The 16471-nt window shown below is 41.9% G+C and overlaps 1 protein-coding gene and 1 long non-coding RNA gene across 2 annotated transcripts in view; both read right to left on the bottom strand.

Annotated features, from left to right (window-relative positions):
• The window catches only part of LOC123486093 (neuroblast differentiation-associated protein AHNAK-like), a 30292-nt gene extending 13911 nt beyond the window's left edge, over positions 1-16381 (bottom strand). Inside the window, exons 1-3 of the mRNA XM_045217289.1 lie at positions 13767-16381; positions 10403-13669; positions 6507-6604 (exon numbers count right to left, since the gene is read on the bottom strand). Of these exons, the coding sequence (XP_045073224.1) occupies positions 6507-6604; positions 10403-13669; positions 13767-16368 (5967 nt within the window). The 5' untranslated portion in view covers positions 16369-16381. The remainder of the gene's footprint in view (positions 1-6506; positions 6605-10402; positions 13670-13766) is intronic.
• On the bottom strand, positions 5551-6663 carry LOC121534027. The gene is made up of 3 exons (XR_005994527.1): positions 6507-6663; positions 6054-6161; positions 5551-5893 (listed from the first exon to the last, which is right to left on the bottom strand). It is a non-coding gene; the product is annotated as an uncharacterized LOC121534027 (long non-coding RNA).
• Positions 16382-16471: the final 90 nt, after the last annotated feature.

The raw sequence follows: 16471 nt of genomic DNA, 5'->3' as shown, positions 1-16471 counted from the left end.
GAGTGGAAAGAAGGAGGCAGAGAGAAATGAGTCAAAGGTAGACGTAGGGAGGTTGAAGTCCCCCAGAACTGTGAGGGGTGAGCCATCCTCAGGAAAGGAACTTATCAAGGCGTCAAGCTCATTGATGAACTCTCCAAGGGAACCTGGAGGGCGATAGATGACAAGGATATTAAGCTTAAATGGGCTAGTGACTGTGACAGCATGGAATTCAAATGAGGAGATAGACAGATGGGTCAGGGGAAACACCATCCCCACCGTCAAACATGGAGGTGGAAATATTATGCTTTGGGGGTGTTTTTCTACTAAGGGGACAGGACAACTTCACCGCATCAAAGGGACGATGGACGGGGCCATGTACCGTCAAATCTTGGGTGAGAACCTCCTTCCCTCAGCCAGGGCATTGAAAATGGGTCGTGGATGGGTATTCCAGCATGACAATGACCTAAAACGCACGGCCAAGGCAACAAAGGAGTGGCTCAAGAAGAAGCACATTAAGGTCCTGTAGTGGCCTAGCCAATCTCCAGACCTTAATCCCATAGAACATCTGTGGAGGGAGCTGAAGGTTCGAGTTGCCAAACGTCAGCCTTCGAAACCTTAATGACTTGGAGAAGATCTGCAAAGAGGAGTGGGACAAAATCCCTCCTGAGATGTGTGCAAACCTGGTGGCCAACTACAAGAAACGTCTGACCTCTGTGATTGCCAACAAGGGTTTTGCCACCAAGTACTAAGTCATGTTTTGCAGAGGGGTCAAATACTTATTTCCCTCATTAAAATGCAAATCAATTTAAACATTTTTGACATGCGTTTTTCTGATTTTTTTGTTGTTATTCTGTCTCTCACTGTTCAAATAAACCTACCATTAAAATTATAGACTGATCATGTCTTTGTCAGTGGGCAAACGTACAAAATCAGCAGGGGATGGATGTATGGATGGATCTGTGCCATTTACCTTGAAATGGACTGTGTATACAGCATGAGCGTCATGAGTAGATGTGCTTGTTTTGAGATCAAAGCAAGAGCTGCATGTAGCCACGTAAGCACATTTTGTTTATATCCTTTGCTAGTTAGTGAGTTATTAGCCCAGTTATAGATAATTTGTAGTCAGCAATAGGGGAGTGATTGCTTCCTACAAAAGCACAAAACATGTACATTTTTAGACATCTTTGAAAAGCCAGTCAGGTAAAGAGATTTTCTTTGTCTTAAAGGGGCAGTGCTGTATTTTGAGACAGGCTTGAATATATTAAGTAGCCAATAGGCTGAGGGTAGCATAATTTGTCTGGTATGGGAATAATAATGCTTTTTATTTTGTAAAGTGGTTTCTTGTATCAAACAACACAACAACATTTTCAGTCACCTCCCTTGTCTGAAGGACAAGTGGATAAACAGGTTAATGTCAAGCCTTGCATGTTTTTTTCAAAAGTCTCATGGAATGTAGGCCTACATTGAACACCACACATTGTCTGCTACTGTAGGTTGAATGATAGAATAGCTATTTTCATGTTAAAATGTTATAGGATGCATTTTCTCCATTGTTTTGATGGTAGGCCACTCTGGTAGCAGTGGAGGTTCGTCAGAGGAGGAAGGGGAGGACCATCCTCAGTGAATTTCATAAAAATAAACATTTAAAAAGTGATCCTTTTTATATAAAAATGTACTAAATATAATCACGTCACCAAATAATTTATTAAAACACATTATTTTGCCACTGGGACCCGCCGGTGTAAGTGCTAAACTGACTGCACACTGTAACGTTACTGCATGATTGTAGCGGGTTTACTAACCCGTCAGTTCTATTAGCTATGTTGACTATGACGTTACTTTAGCTAATATGGTGACAACGATGTAGGCTGTGTGTAACAGTGATGATATGGTTTGGCTTGGAAAGGTTTTTTCACCTGGTCACATACAGCTGATGTGTTGTGCATTGAAGTCCACAAGTGAAGAGAAAATGTGAGTGGAGGTGAGCACATAGATGCGAGAACAAGTACAACGTGGCTGCTATGAAAGTGAACTGTGTTTACGTGTGATCAGGGGTGTATTCATTCCGCCAATTTTTTAAACGGAAGCAAACGGATCAAGCGGGGATAAACATACCTGAATTTGTCCAATATAAACTCTTGTTTGCAACTGTTGGACTAATGATTACACCCTATATCAGCTAGAAGCAGGCAAGAAGTGTGAAAGGCAGTATTGAATGTGTAACTGTGTGTCAATGTGTCACTGTCTGTCATCTCAAATTTTTCTCTCGACCTGTGTGCACCTACGATGTCAACTTTCATTCATAGGCTAGGTTGTAGCAACCTCATGATGGGTATAAGGAGTAGTAGCCTAAACCTATCCCAGTTACAATGAACTGGGTGAATGGAATATGAATGACAGTCATCCAAGATGCTGTAATAGAAATAAGGCCTACTCATGAAAAAATAAAATTGTCCTCCCTCATCTTAAACGGCACTGACCGCCACTGTATGGTATGCCCACATTATAATCAAATAGCCTCAGTAGCCTACTTGGCCACTGTTAAAACTGTAACTTGAAGCAGGTACAGCCTCAGTGTTCACAGTAAATGCGCACTGGAAGTTGCACAGAAATTTCACAGCGCTGAAGTTTGCGCTCAGCAGACCTGAAATTTGCTCTGTGCCGCAAAGAATTTGAGGGAACATTGCTGGTCAGTCTATGTCATGGAAAGAGCAGGTGTCCTTAATGTTTTGTATACTCAGTGTATGTGTTGCTTGAAATATTCCCCTATTGCTTTTACTTCAACCAACTCATCAATCTGTTGCATTGTGAATGGAATAACTTTCATTCAGGAGCAGAGATTGAATGTAATTATGCCACACCCCCAACAATGCCTTATGAAGAATGCATTTAGGAATGGTAACTACAGGTAACTGCCAAAATAATGGGAACACTTGAGTAAATGAGTGATACAGTATACTGAAAGCAGGTGCTTCCACACAGGTGTGGTTCCTGAGTTAATGAAGTAATTAACATACCATCATGTATAAAAATGCTGGGCAGGCCATTATTTTGGCTACCACTGCTATGCCCCCATTTTGGCTACTATGGCTATGGCCCTATAGGATGACAATGCCCCCATCCACAGGGCACGAGTGGTCACTGAATGGTTTGATGAGCATGAAAACGATGTAAACCAAATGCCATGGCCGTCTGTCACCAGATCTCAACCCAATTGAACACTTATGGGAGATTCTGGAGTGGCGCCTGAGACAGCGTTTTCTATCACCATCAACAAAACACCAAATGACAGAATTTCTCAAGGAAGAATGGTGTTTCATCCATCCAATAGAGTACCAGACACTTGTAGAATCTATGCCAAGGTGCATTGAAGCTGTTTTGGCTCGTGGTGGCCCAACGCCCTATTAAGACAGTTTATGTTGGTGTTTCCTTTATTTTGGCAGTTACCTGTATACGTACTCATAAAGAAGAGTAGACTGACAGAAAGCTAAAAGCTGCAATCATATTTCATGAAACATGGCACTTTGACAATTACTCTGTTCAAATAATTCCTATTATTTGACTTTCATTCACATTGTGCAGAGCTGTAAGAGATTAGAGGCTAACTGAGATTTTCTCCAAGTCTAAGGTTGTATTTTATGAACTCTCTATTGACTCAAGACAAACTGTATGCTTGTGAATATTTAACTTTTAATATGTACTGTACATACTACTGTACAAAAATATGCCAATTCAGAGTGTCTCTTCAAAATGTATGGTTTCTCCAACTCTATATGCATCCTTAATATCTTTTTTCAGGTATAAAATATTTCACATCAGCATATTAAAACATCATCCATGCCAATAGTTACTGTAGACATTTGCATTACAAACCTGCACATACTGTTCCAAACTTGACATATTCATCTAGCTACTACAACGATGACATCCTTGTGGACTTCGTAAACACTAGCAATAGTACCTGGCACCATATAGTCTGGATGGAGTACTTCAGCAAAAGTTGACAATAACTCTTACCTTAGGCTCCATTGGGCTATTTTGACTGCGTTTTTTCTTGTTATTCAGCCACTGAGGAGTTTAACACTGATGTGAGAAAGTTGCGACACAGTGTTATCGGTCCATGCTGTTTGGTCCGTACTCCTGTAGGACTGCCTACCCCGTGCCTCAGTCAGCGGAAGCATACTCTCCCCAAAGCAGACAAACTGGTTCCACCTTCGGCATGCCTTCCCAGCCACACACCGTCACACACCGTCCCCAGTCCAGGTAGGCAGGGTGATCACTGAAACCTGGCCTCTCAAGACTGGAACTGTGAGATAGAGAAGAAAAAAAACAGCGCACTCTCCACGCCAAGACAGGTGGAAAACAAATAGTCTGGTAATATAAAAAAATGCAGAGGTGTGCCAAAGGGTTGTCTTGTTTCAAGGGAGGGACAGCTTGGTGTTCATTCATGACTCATGGTAATTATAAGGCACAACAATGAAGGTGTGGAATGATCTAGGGATTAAGACTTGAATAGAACTGATTTATGAGACCGTATAACATTCTACTATGTAACCATACCTTTAAGGTGTACAGTACAGGAGAGTACTGACCACAACTGAAAACGCTGCACGTAAAGACAATTCTCCCTGAGATGTTCTCTCTTACAGTATATTAGAAGACAACAGAAACATTCTCAAATTACTGATATACAGTAGTTCTACTACAGAATGGCTTGAAATCCTCAGATGTAACAATATTGCGAGGCGCTTTCCAAACAAATTTGCTCTGTGTGAATGGTAAACATATAGAAAAAGAACAACTTTAAATTGTCTTTATTTATCATAAATTATATTAGTCTGCAGCACATCCGTACAGCAAACAGTGTGTAAACATGCATTTTATCTATGTGAAGAATGTATATTATTGTGTGCTCTGTCTAGCTATAAAGATCATACTACCAACAGACCAGGTGCAAGAGGAATCTCAGACATTCATAAATGATTGACAATGCTGCAAAGTGAATGACTGACTTGCTCTAGGAATACAACTTTTCAGTCAAAATCCATTATAGTGCTATAAAATACTCCCTTCAATACAAAAGCAATTAAAGTACTTATTCCATGTTTCTTCATTACATCAGCTCTTTCGTACCCCATTAATGTGTTTCCAAATAAAAGACGGAAAAATTCCACGACGCCCAGGTTAGAAAATTTACCCGACTTCCTAAAAGGTAGCAAAATAATAATCTCGCTCGGGTTGGACTATTCAGACCTTACTCTCTGAGGTCAAATGTCAGTCAGTGGTCCTCGAGGAAGAAGTCTCCACTCTTAACCACAGATCTAGGATTTACATTTACATTTTAGTCATTTAGCAGACGCTCTTTATCCAGAGCGACTTACAGTTAGTTAGTGCATACATTATTATTTTTTCATACCCCCTGTGGGAATTGAACCCACAACCCTGGCTTTGCAAACGCCATGCTCTATCAACTGAGCTACATCCCTGCCGGCCATTCCCTCCCCTACCCTGGACGACGCTAGGCCAATTGCGCGCCGCCCCATGGGATCAGATTACCCTACCCCCAATCCTAACCTTAACGATCATGGAATGAAAAAAATCAAACCCTGGGCCAGTAATTATTATAGGGCCAACTTCTACCACCTCCATTGGACAGGTGATTGGTTGGTCCACCCAGTCCGACCACCACTGGCCTCCTGTGGGGAAACAGAGAGAGAGAGAGAGAGAGATCCCCATTGACATTTCCCATTGTCATTAGTCCTCTGATGGCGTCTCCTCTCATTCTCCCCTCCCACCAACCAGCTTGCAGAAAACTGAGTCGTCTCTTTGGCACAGATCAGCAGGGGTGTCAAACTCCACTACCTTCCCAGAATGCATCACCAGCACCCTGTCTGAGTCCATGACGGTGTTGATCCTGTTGACAGAGAGAGAGAATCAAGGTGTGACTTTATAAATTGTGACATCAAATTACGTTATAAATGTACCATGAAAACGTAAGTTATGTATAACTCGGTATAAATGTCTACAATAGCATTTAAGAAATTATGTAAAGTTGTGTTCACTAAATGATCTACCTATGGGCAAACACGAGGACGGTCTTGAAATTTTGCTCTGATTGTCTATTGTAGCAGCTTGTCAGTCTTTTGGTCAACACTGGCTGTGGCTTCGTCAATACACAGAATCTAAAGAGGAAACAATGGTTGAGAAATAATGGTACAGCGAATTCAAAGCCATGTTAGTAATTGATATGGATGGTTGAATTCAAAGCCATGTTAGTAATTGATATGGATGGTTGAATTCAAAGCCATGTTAGTAATTGATATGGATGGATGAATTCAAAGCCATGTTAGTAATTGATATGGATGGATGAATTCAAAGCCATGTTAGTAATTTGGATGGATGAATTCAAAGCCATGTTAGTAATTGATATGGATGGATGAATTCAAAGCCATGTTAGTAATTTGGATGGATGAATTCAAAGCCATGTTAGTAATTGATATGGATGGATGGTGCGGGCTGGTTCTTACATTAGCTTCAGTCAGCAGAGCCCTGGCCAGACACAGCAGCTGTCTCTGTCCCAGAGAGAAATACTTGCCCCTCTCTCCCACCTCAGCACCAAGAACACCTAAGATACACAAATACATGCAGAGGTTAGTGAGTCTTGTGAGGCTTGTGGCATCCTAGAGCAAAATGTGTTCATGAGAGTCTCAGCTTTCCAAAGAGGGGTCATTTTAGTGTGTCGCCCAAACTGTTTGGACACTACAGACAGAAGTTGGCAGATCGGCTGTACCGACTTCAGAGAAGTCCCAAGACGTTTTGGGGCTCGTAGAGCAAAACGGAGAACACCATCGTGTTCGTGAGAGTCTCATCTTTCCATAGAGGGGTCATAATAGTTTTGTGAGAAGACTGATTGTCGGGATGTTTCATGGTCTGACAAACACTGCTCTAGCTCTGTCACCTTTCACCTTTCAAATAGATATCTCTAGCTTAAACTGACTGATTTTGATGGGATTCTTTTATTATGCTAATTAGAGTTATGCGGGGGCGATCGACCTTAGGGGGGTTAAAGAAAACTGAACCATGGATTAGTTTCTCTTGGCCCATAGACTTCTTTCAGGGTGAGGAATCATCTAACATCAAGTTGTAAAACAATGAACTACTCCTTTAAATGTAAATATAATGGCTACACATTGACAGTTCTACATGGTATGGACTGCAAAAGCATCAGGGTGGAGTTCAACCAAACCCAACTGTTTACACTCCCGCCTTTCCAACGTCTCCACCCATGTCTGTACTGGGCTCAGGTGTACAGGGACGGCAGCATCTGACCTAGTTGGAAATGAATGCTCTGAAAATGACAGACCAACATTGCATTCAAGAAAAAGGGAAGAATCTTTTTGTGTCTGGACAGGGTCCTGCAGTCTACATGCATCTATATAGAACTTGGACACCTGCCCCGTTAAATTCGCACCCTCAGTTCAATGAAGCCTTAATAGATTCCGACCCTAAGCTTGCTTACAGCTGCACTGGGGTTGGACAGGATTCCTGTTTAGATTAAGACGCCGCAGAGCAGGTGCGAGATATGGCTCGGAAAACGGACCTCAAGCCAGGGATGAAAAATGCGTTGTACTCCTAATTGTCCCATTATCCCAACTGTTACACTGAGAACATTGAACGACTGCTAGTTTTTTAGCAGTCGTTCAATGTTCTCGGTGTAACAGTTGGGATAATGGGACAACTCTGAGTACAACACATTTCTCATACCTGGAGTGAAGTTGGTCCTCTGTAGCTCAATTGGTAGAGCATGGTGCTTGTAACGCCAGGGTAGTGGGTTCGATCCCCGGGCCACCCATGCGTAAAAATGTATGCACACATGACTGTAAGTCGCTTTGGATAAAAGTGTCTGCTAAATGGCATATTATTATTATTATTAAGTTTTACGAGCCATATCTTACACCGGCTGTCTGACCCCAGTGCAGCTGCAAGCAAGCATAGGGTCAGAATCTATTCTGGCTAAGTGTATGATAAGGGATTAAGCCAATGAATGAAAAAGCTGAAGACCTACTTGGTCTTGCAGGGTCCACAAAATTGTAAGGGATGCATACATTCGAGGGTAGAGAGTTCTCTCCAAAGAAAGATAAAGGCAACTTAGAAAAGGACATCTGATGATTAGCATTTATGTGTGCTATTGTTCATATCAGCCACTACATATCTTCAATAAAGTTGCATTAGCCTGTTTTAATACTCAACCTTTTAGTAATGCCTCTACCACACACTGTAACGTTAACTGATATAGTAACGACACATTTCTGTAAACCCGATTAAGACAATCAAATACGTGCGATTTCTTTAAAACAGCATTTTAAGAGATCATATTTCTAAACAATCATGTATTTTCCAGTTTCAAAATCAGAAAGGTAGTGCGGTGGTGCCAAAGGTATTGTACTGATGACGTTTATGTTGTGTAAAGTCAAGTGTGATAAGACTACCACCTAGTGGTGCAGAGGTGAAAATCTCTAATAGGTGAAGCAATACTATAATTTTTTTAATCAAACTCATAAAATATACAAAAACAGCAATTGAGTTAAATGTTTTATCATACTTGACAGAATTAATTTGCCAAATGTTATTTCAAGTGCAAAAATAGGGGAAATAAGGCCTACTGTCAGAATCGAGTCAGAATATTGTTGCCTAGGCTAATGCATTTGGAAGTTGTTTTGAATTAATTGTTTTGTTGCATTAATGTAAAGATAAAACAAATTATTGTAATACAGCATGTGTACAGTAAAAACACCATTTTCAAATAGCTTATCAGCAGAATATAACCAACTTGTCATACATTTTGTAAAAGAAAATTGACAAAATGAGAATGACTGTAAGTCGCTTTGGATAAAAGCGTCTGCTAAATGGCATATTATTATTATTATTATTTACATTCATTTTCAACATGTTCATAACAAATGTCAATCAATTTACATAAAAAGTACAAATAAGTGCAAGTAATAGAAGTTTTCTGCATTATGTTTCAACAGAAGATTGTGATTCAAACAAGCCTAAAATAACATTTAGTCAGTTGTCTGAATGCTATATAAGCTTTGAAAGCCATAATGTTGACCCTTTTTGAGTTCTCATCTTCTGGAACTTCAAGGTCCACATTTGATGAACTGAAGTCGAGACTTCTGAGTGTATGAGATCTATGGTTTGACTCTTCCTTGTGCTGATTTTTCAGGCTCCCAGTTCAATCTTTGACATGTTTGGGAAATCCTGTACAGTGACAAAATATGATTGATCTTCAGAAATATTGGGGTTTGAACCATGAGTCAAATTTGACATGGACACTACAATTTTAGACTGATTTGGACTTTTTTGATCTGTCGGTTTCACCAGCTGGGGCTTTCCTATGATATTTATTGCCCTTGAAGTCAGTTCTGCTCAAATTCAAATCTGGCTGTGAAACCACTAATCCACACTTTGGGGTGGGAATTTAGGGACTGAGGCGTTAATACTGGGAAGACTTGTATAACTGGGTATTCTTGTATAACTACCGAATTTAGGAGTCTTGGATTTGGGAATTTAGAATTTCACTGTGGGGTCATCAAGGTTAAGGTCTGAACCTCTCAGATCCACACCAGACAGTTGGTAATCAACTTTTGGCAAATCAATATCTGCAATGGGATAACTGGCTCTTCCTTTGACCTTCCTAGACTTCCTATCAGTGTGTGGCAGTTTCCCTTCTATGTCTATGTTTAGGGCTGGCACTTTTATATGTACTCCACCTGGGATATCAGATATTTTATATGGTGCGCCACCTGGAATATCAAACCTTTTATATGCGCTCCACCTGGGATATCAGATCTGCGTTTACTATGAGATGACACTTCGTATTCTGGGCTTCTGATATCAGCTTTGGGCAAGCTCAGGCTGACATCTGGGTGACTAATATTGGAGTCTAATGCTCTTAGATCCACTTTAGCCTCTGGAGGAGAAATTTCATTCGTTTTCATAAAGTCCATATCTGATACTGCCCTTCAATTGGGACTACCAAACTGAGGCAATCTTAACGACGGCAGTTTGAATTTTCTAGATTGTTTAGCAATGTCAAAGTCTGGCAAATTGAGATCAGCTTGGGGGCCTTTGAGGTTACCAGAGGGAACATTTATGTCTAAATCTGGACTACCAATCCCTGTGTTTACTTTCGGGGCTGACAAGCTCAGGTCTAGTCCATCAATGTCTCCATCTATTCCAGCATCTGGACCTTTCATACCAGAAAGGCATTTTGAGGTGAGGCATTTTGAATTTCCCAGAGGGTGAACCAATGTTCATATCTGGAGTGTCTACCTCTATGTTAGGGGCTTTTAGGTCAACTGTAGGTAGGTCAAGATCTGGTGAACCAATCCCACCTTTCATCTTTGACAATTTAAACCTAGTTCAGCACTGATGTCATGATCCGGTCCTTTTTGAGTAGACAACCCAAATGTATGCATTTTGAATGTAGGAGTGTTGATGTCAAAATCAGGGTCTTTGATGCTACCATTTGGCCTCTCTAAGGTTGGAACTCTGAATCTACTGGAGGGCATATCTGGAGCATTGAGGTCTAGTTTTGGACCTTTGAGATGACCCTTAGGTAGTCTCAAATCTGGGGGACTGATTCCCCCTTTTAGCTTTGGGGCTGAGAGGTCAATGTCAGGTAAGTCATAGTCAGGTTCATCTACATTTGGCCCAGATAGCCCGAAATCAGGCATCTTCAAATCTGGCATTTTTAGACCTGTTTTGGGACCTTTGAGGTTAGCTGTGGGGGCATTGATATCTATATCTGGGCCCTCTAAGTCTCCATCAATGTCAACACCTGGTCTCTTTAGGTCTCTGAATTTAAGCATTTTATATTTGGGCATTTTGAATTTACCAGAGGGTTCATTGATGTCAAGATCTGGATCAGGGGCTATGAGGTAAGCATCTGGTAAATTCATGTCTGGACCATCAATTCCCCCCTTAATGTTTGAAGCTTTGAGCCTCAAGTCTGGGGATTTTGAGGGGCTATCAATGTCCAGATCAGGAGCATTCAGATCAACCTTTGGTTTCTTCAATGTAGGTACTTTGACTTTACCGGAGGGCATATTAAAGTTTACATCTGGTGCATTGAGGTCTAATTTGGGGCCTTTGAGGTCAACATCTGGCAGATCCAAATCTGGGGGCCTAATTCCCCCGTTAAACTTAGGGGCTGAAAGATCCAAGTCAGGCCCCTTAACTTTTGGTCCAGAGAAACCTAAATCTGGCATCTTGAAAGTTGGCATTTTAAGTTTTCCTGATGGACTGTCAATATCAGCATCTGGAATGTTTAGGTCTGCTTTGGGACCCTTACGTTTGGGAGATGTCAAGTTCAGGTCTGGTCCCTCTATATCTCCATTTATGTCAATATCTGGCCCTTTCACTCCAAATGTAGGCATTTTCAGATTGGGCATTTTGAATTTTCCTGTGGGTGAATCAATGTCAATATCTGGAGTGTTTACATCTACTTTAGGGGCATTGAGGTCCATGTCTGGTAAATCCATGTCAGGGGCATCAATCCCACCTTTCATCTTTGGCATTTTTAGACTGAATGGTGATTTCACACCTGCATTTATGTCCAGATTTGGTCCTTTTGGCATAGTGCCTGAGAGCCCAAATTTGGGCATTTTCAGTTTACCTGAGGGAGCATCAACATCAAAATCTGGAGCATTAAGATCTAGTTTGGGCCCTTTGAGGTGACCCTTAGGTAGTCTCAAATCTGGGGGACTGATTCCCCCTTTTAGCTTTGGGGCTGAGAGGTCAATGTCAGGTAAGTGATAGTCAGGTTCATCTACATTTGGCCCAGATAGCCCGAAATCAGGCATCTTCAAATCTGGCATTTTTAGACCTGTTTTGGGACCTTTGAGGTTAGCTGTGGGGGCATTGATATCTATATCTGGGCCCTCTAAGTCTCCATCAATGTCAACATCTGGTCTCTTTAGGTCTCTGAATTTAGGCATTTTGAATTTGGGCATTTTGAATTTCCCAGAAGGTGCACTGATGTCAAGAGCTGGGGCTTTCACATCTAGTTTAGGGGCTTTGAGATCAGCATCTGGAAAATTCATGTCTGGGGAATCAATTCCCCCCTTTATCTTTGGGGCTTTGAGATTCAGTTTTGTGGATTTTGGCATTTTACCAGACAGGCCAAATTTGGGCATTTTCAGTTTACCAGAGGGGCTGTTAATGTCCAGATCAGGAGCATTCAGATCAACCTTTGGTTCCTTCAATGTAGGTACTTTGACTTTACCTGAGGGCATATTAGAGTTTACATCTGGTGCATTGAGGTCTAGTTTGGGGCATTTGAGGTCTGGCAGATTCAGATCCGGGGGACTGATTCCCCCTTTAAACTTGGGGGCTGAAAGATCCAAGCCTGGTGTCTTTACCTCAAAGTCAGGCACTTTAACCTTTGGTCCAGAGAAACCAGAACCTGGCATCTTGAATGTTGGCATTTTGAATTTCCCTGATGGACTTCCAATATCAGCATTTTGAATATTTAGGTCTGCTTTGGGACCTTTGAGATTCATTGAGGGTGCTTCTATGTCCAAATTTGGTGCAGACAAGTTCAGGTCTGGCCCCTCTAGATCTCCATCTATGGCAACATCAGGTCTTTTCATGCCAGATTTAGGCATCTTCATTTTGGGCATTTTGAATTTCCCTGTGGGGGAATCAATGTCAATATCTGGAGTGTTTACATCTAGTTTAGGGGCTTTAAGGTTCGCATCTGGTAAATTCACATCTGGGGAATCAATTCCCCCCTTCATCTTTGGGGCTTTGAGATTCAGTTTTGTGGATTTCGGCATTTTACCAGACAGGCCAAATTTGGGCATTTTCAGTTTACCAGAGGGGCTGTTAATGTCCAGATCAGGAGCATTCAGATCAACCTTTGGTTCCTTCAATGTAGGTACTTTGACTTTACCTGAGGGCATATTAGAGTTTACATCTGGTGCATTGAGGTCTAGTTTGGGGCATTTGAGGTCTGGCAGATTCAGATCCGGGGGACTGATTCCCCCTTTAAACTTGGGGGCTGAAAGATCCAAGCCTGGTGTCTTTACCTCAAAGTCAGGCACTTTAACCTTTGGTCCAGAGAAACCAGAACCTGGCATCTTGAATGTTGGCATTTTGAATTTCCCTGATGGACTTCCAATATCAGCATTTTGAATATTTAGGTCTGCTTTGGGACCTTTGAGATTCATTGAGGGTGCTTCTATGTCCAAATTTGGTGCAGACAAGTTCAGGTCTGGCCCCTCTAGATCTCCATCTATGGCAACATCAGATCTTTTCATGCCAGATTTAGGCATCTTCATTTTGGGCATTTTGAATTTCCCTGTGGGGGAATCAATGTCAATATCTGGAGTGTTTACATCTAGTTTAGGGGCTTTAAGGTTCGCATCTGGTAAATTCACATCTGGGGAATCAATTCCCCCCTTCATCTTTGGGGCTTTGAGATTCAGTTTTGTGGATTTCGGCATTTTACCAGACAGGCCAAATTTGGGCATTTTCAGTTTACCAGAGGGGCTGTTAATGTCCAGATCAGGAGCATTCAGATCAACCTTTGGTTCCTTCAATGTAGGTACTTTGACTTTACCTGAGGGCATATTAGAGTTTACATCTGGTGCATTGAGGTCTAGTTTGGGGCCTTTGAGATCTGCCAGATTCAGATCCGGGGGACTGATTCCCCCTTTAAACTTGGGAGCTGAAAGATCCAAGCCTGGTGTCTTTACCTCAAAGTCAGGCACTTTAACCTTTGGTCCAGAGAAACCAGAACCTGGCATCTTGAATGTTGGCATTTTGAATTTCCCCTGATGGACTTCCAATATCAGCATTTTGAATATTTAGGTCTGCTTTGGGACCTTTGAGATTCATTGAGGGTGCTTCTATGTCCAAATTTGGTGCAGACAAGTTCAGGTCTGGCCCCTCTAGATCTCCATCTATGGCAACATCAGGTCTTTTCATGCCAGATTTAGGCATCTTCATTTTGGGCATTTTGAATTTCCCTGTGGGGGAATCAATGTCAATATCTGGAGTGTTTACATCTAGTTTAGGGGCTTTAAGGTTCGCATCTGGTAAATTCACATCTGGGGAATCAATTCCCCCCTTCATCTTTGGGGCTTTGAGATTCAGTTTTGTGGATTTCGGCATTGTACCAGACAGTCCAAATTTGGGCATTTTCAGTTTACCAGAGGGGCTGTTAGTGTCCAGATCAGGAGCATTCAGATCAACCTTTGATTCCTTCAATGTAGGTAATTTGACTTTACCTGAGGGCATATTAGAGTTTACATCTGGTGCATTGAGGTCTAGTTTGGGGCCTTTGAGATCTGGCAGATTCAGATCTGGGGGACGGATTCCCCCTTTAAACTTGGGGGCTGAAAGATCCAAGCCTGGAGTCTTTACCTCAAAGTCAGGCACTTTAACCTTTGGTCCAGAGAAACCAGCATCTGGCATCTTGAAAGTTGGCATTTTGAATTTTCCTGATGGACTTCCAATGTCAGCATTTGGAATGTTTATGTCTGCTTTGGGACCTTTGAGATTCATTGAGGGTGCAGACAAGTTCAGGTCTGGCCCCTCTAGATCTCCATCTATGTCAACATCAGGTCTTTTCATGCCATATTTAGGCATCTTCATTTTGGGCATTTTGAATTTCCCTGTGGGGGAATCAATGTCAATATCTGGAGTGTTTACATCTAGTTTAGGGGCTTTGAGATCAGCATCTGGTAAATTCACATCTGGGGAATCAATTCCCCCCTTCATCTTTGGGGCTTTGAGATTCAGTTTTGTGGATTTCGGCATTGTACCAGACAGTCCAAATTTGGGCATTTTCAGTTTACCAGAGGGGCCATTAATGTCCAGATCAGGAGCATTCAGATCAACCTTTGATTCCTTCAATGTAGGTAATTTGACTTTACCTGAGGGCATATTAGAGTTTACATCTGGTGCATTGAGGTCTAGTTTGGGGCCTTTGAGATCTGCCAGATTCAGATCTGGGGGACGGATTCCCCCTTTAAACTTGGGGGCTGAAAGATCCAAGCCTGGAGTCTTTACCTCAAAGTCAGGCACTTTAACCTTTGGTCCAGAGAAACCAGCATCTGGCATCTTGAAAGTTGGCATTTTGAATTTTCCTAATGGACTTCCAATGTCAGCATTTGGAATGTTTATGTCTGCTTTGGGACCTTTGAGATTCATTGAGGGTGCAGACAAGTTCAGGTCTGGCCCCTCTAGATCTCCATCTATGTCAACATCAGGTCTTTTCATGCCAAATTTAGGCATCTTCATTTTGGGCATTTTGAATTTCCCGGTGGGGGAATCAATGTCAATATCTGGAGTGTTTACATCTAATTTAGGGGCTTTGAGGGCCATGTCTGGTAAATCCATGTCAGGGGCATCAATCCCACCTTTTAACTTTGGGGATTTCACACCTGCATTGATATCTAGACCTTGTCCTTTTGACAATGTGCCAAAGAGATTGAATTTGGGCATTTTCAGTTTATCAGAGTGCCCATCGATATACAGATCAGGAGCATTCAGGTCAACCTTTGGTTTATTCAATGTAGGTACTTTGACTTTACCTGAGGGCATATCTATGTCAAAATCTGGAGCATTAAAGTTTAGTTTGGGGCCTTTGAGATCAACATCTGGCAGATCCAAATCTGGGGGACTAATTCCTCCTTTAAACTTGGGGGCTGAAAGATCCAAGTCTGGAGTCTTTACCTCTAAGTCAGGCCCTTGAACATCTGGCCCCGAGAAGCCAAAGTCTGGCGCCTTAAAACTTGGTATCTTTAATTTTCCAGATGGGCTACCAACATCCATGTCAGGCCGTTGTAATTTGGAAGATAATAAGCTCAGGTCTGGTCCATCCATGTCTCTATCAATGCCAACGTCTGGTCCTGTAGGGCCCAAAAGGCCAAATCTAGGCATCTTAAACTTTGGCATTTTGAATTTTTCTGAGGGTGCATTGATGTCAATATCTGGAGCGTTTACATCCAATTTGGTTGATTTCAGGTCGACTTTGGGTAAATACAAGTCAGGTGCATCTAGCCCACCTTTTATCTTGGGAGCTTTGAGACTTAGCTTTGGTGTTTTTACATCAGCATCAATGCCCAGATCTGGTCTTTGTAGGCCAGAGAAGCCAAATTTGGGCATATTCAGTTTACCAGAGGGGGCATCCACATCGAAATCCGGAGCTTTGAGTTCTGCATGTGGTTTCTTTAGTTTGAATTTACCTGAGGGTATGTCAATATCTGGAGTACTGAGGTCAGGCAAACTGACGTCTGATAGACACATCTCAGCCGCTGAGAGGTCCAGGTCTGGAGTCCTAACTCTTGGTCCAGATACAGAAAAGTCAGCCATACCAAGACTTGGTGTTTTGATCTTCCCAGATGGGATACCAATGTCTGAATCTGGCAATTCTATATCTATTTTGGAACCTTTAAGGTCTACTGAAGGTAAATCT

Source organism: Coregonus clupeaformis, unplaced genomic scaffold, assembly GCF_020615455.1.
Source record: "Coregonus clupeaformis isolate EN_2021a unplaced genomic scaffold, ASM2061545v1 scaf0999, whole genome shotgun sequence".
Classification (NCBI taxonomy): domain Eukaryota; kingdom Metazoa; phylum Chordata; class Actinopteri; order Salmoniformes; family Salmonidae; genus Coregonus; species Coregonus clupeaformis.
The sequence above is the reverse complement of the archived record's forward strand: the minus strand, read 5'-3'. Positions and strand labels throughout refer to the sequence as shown.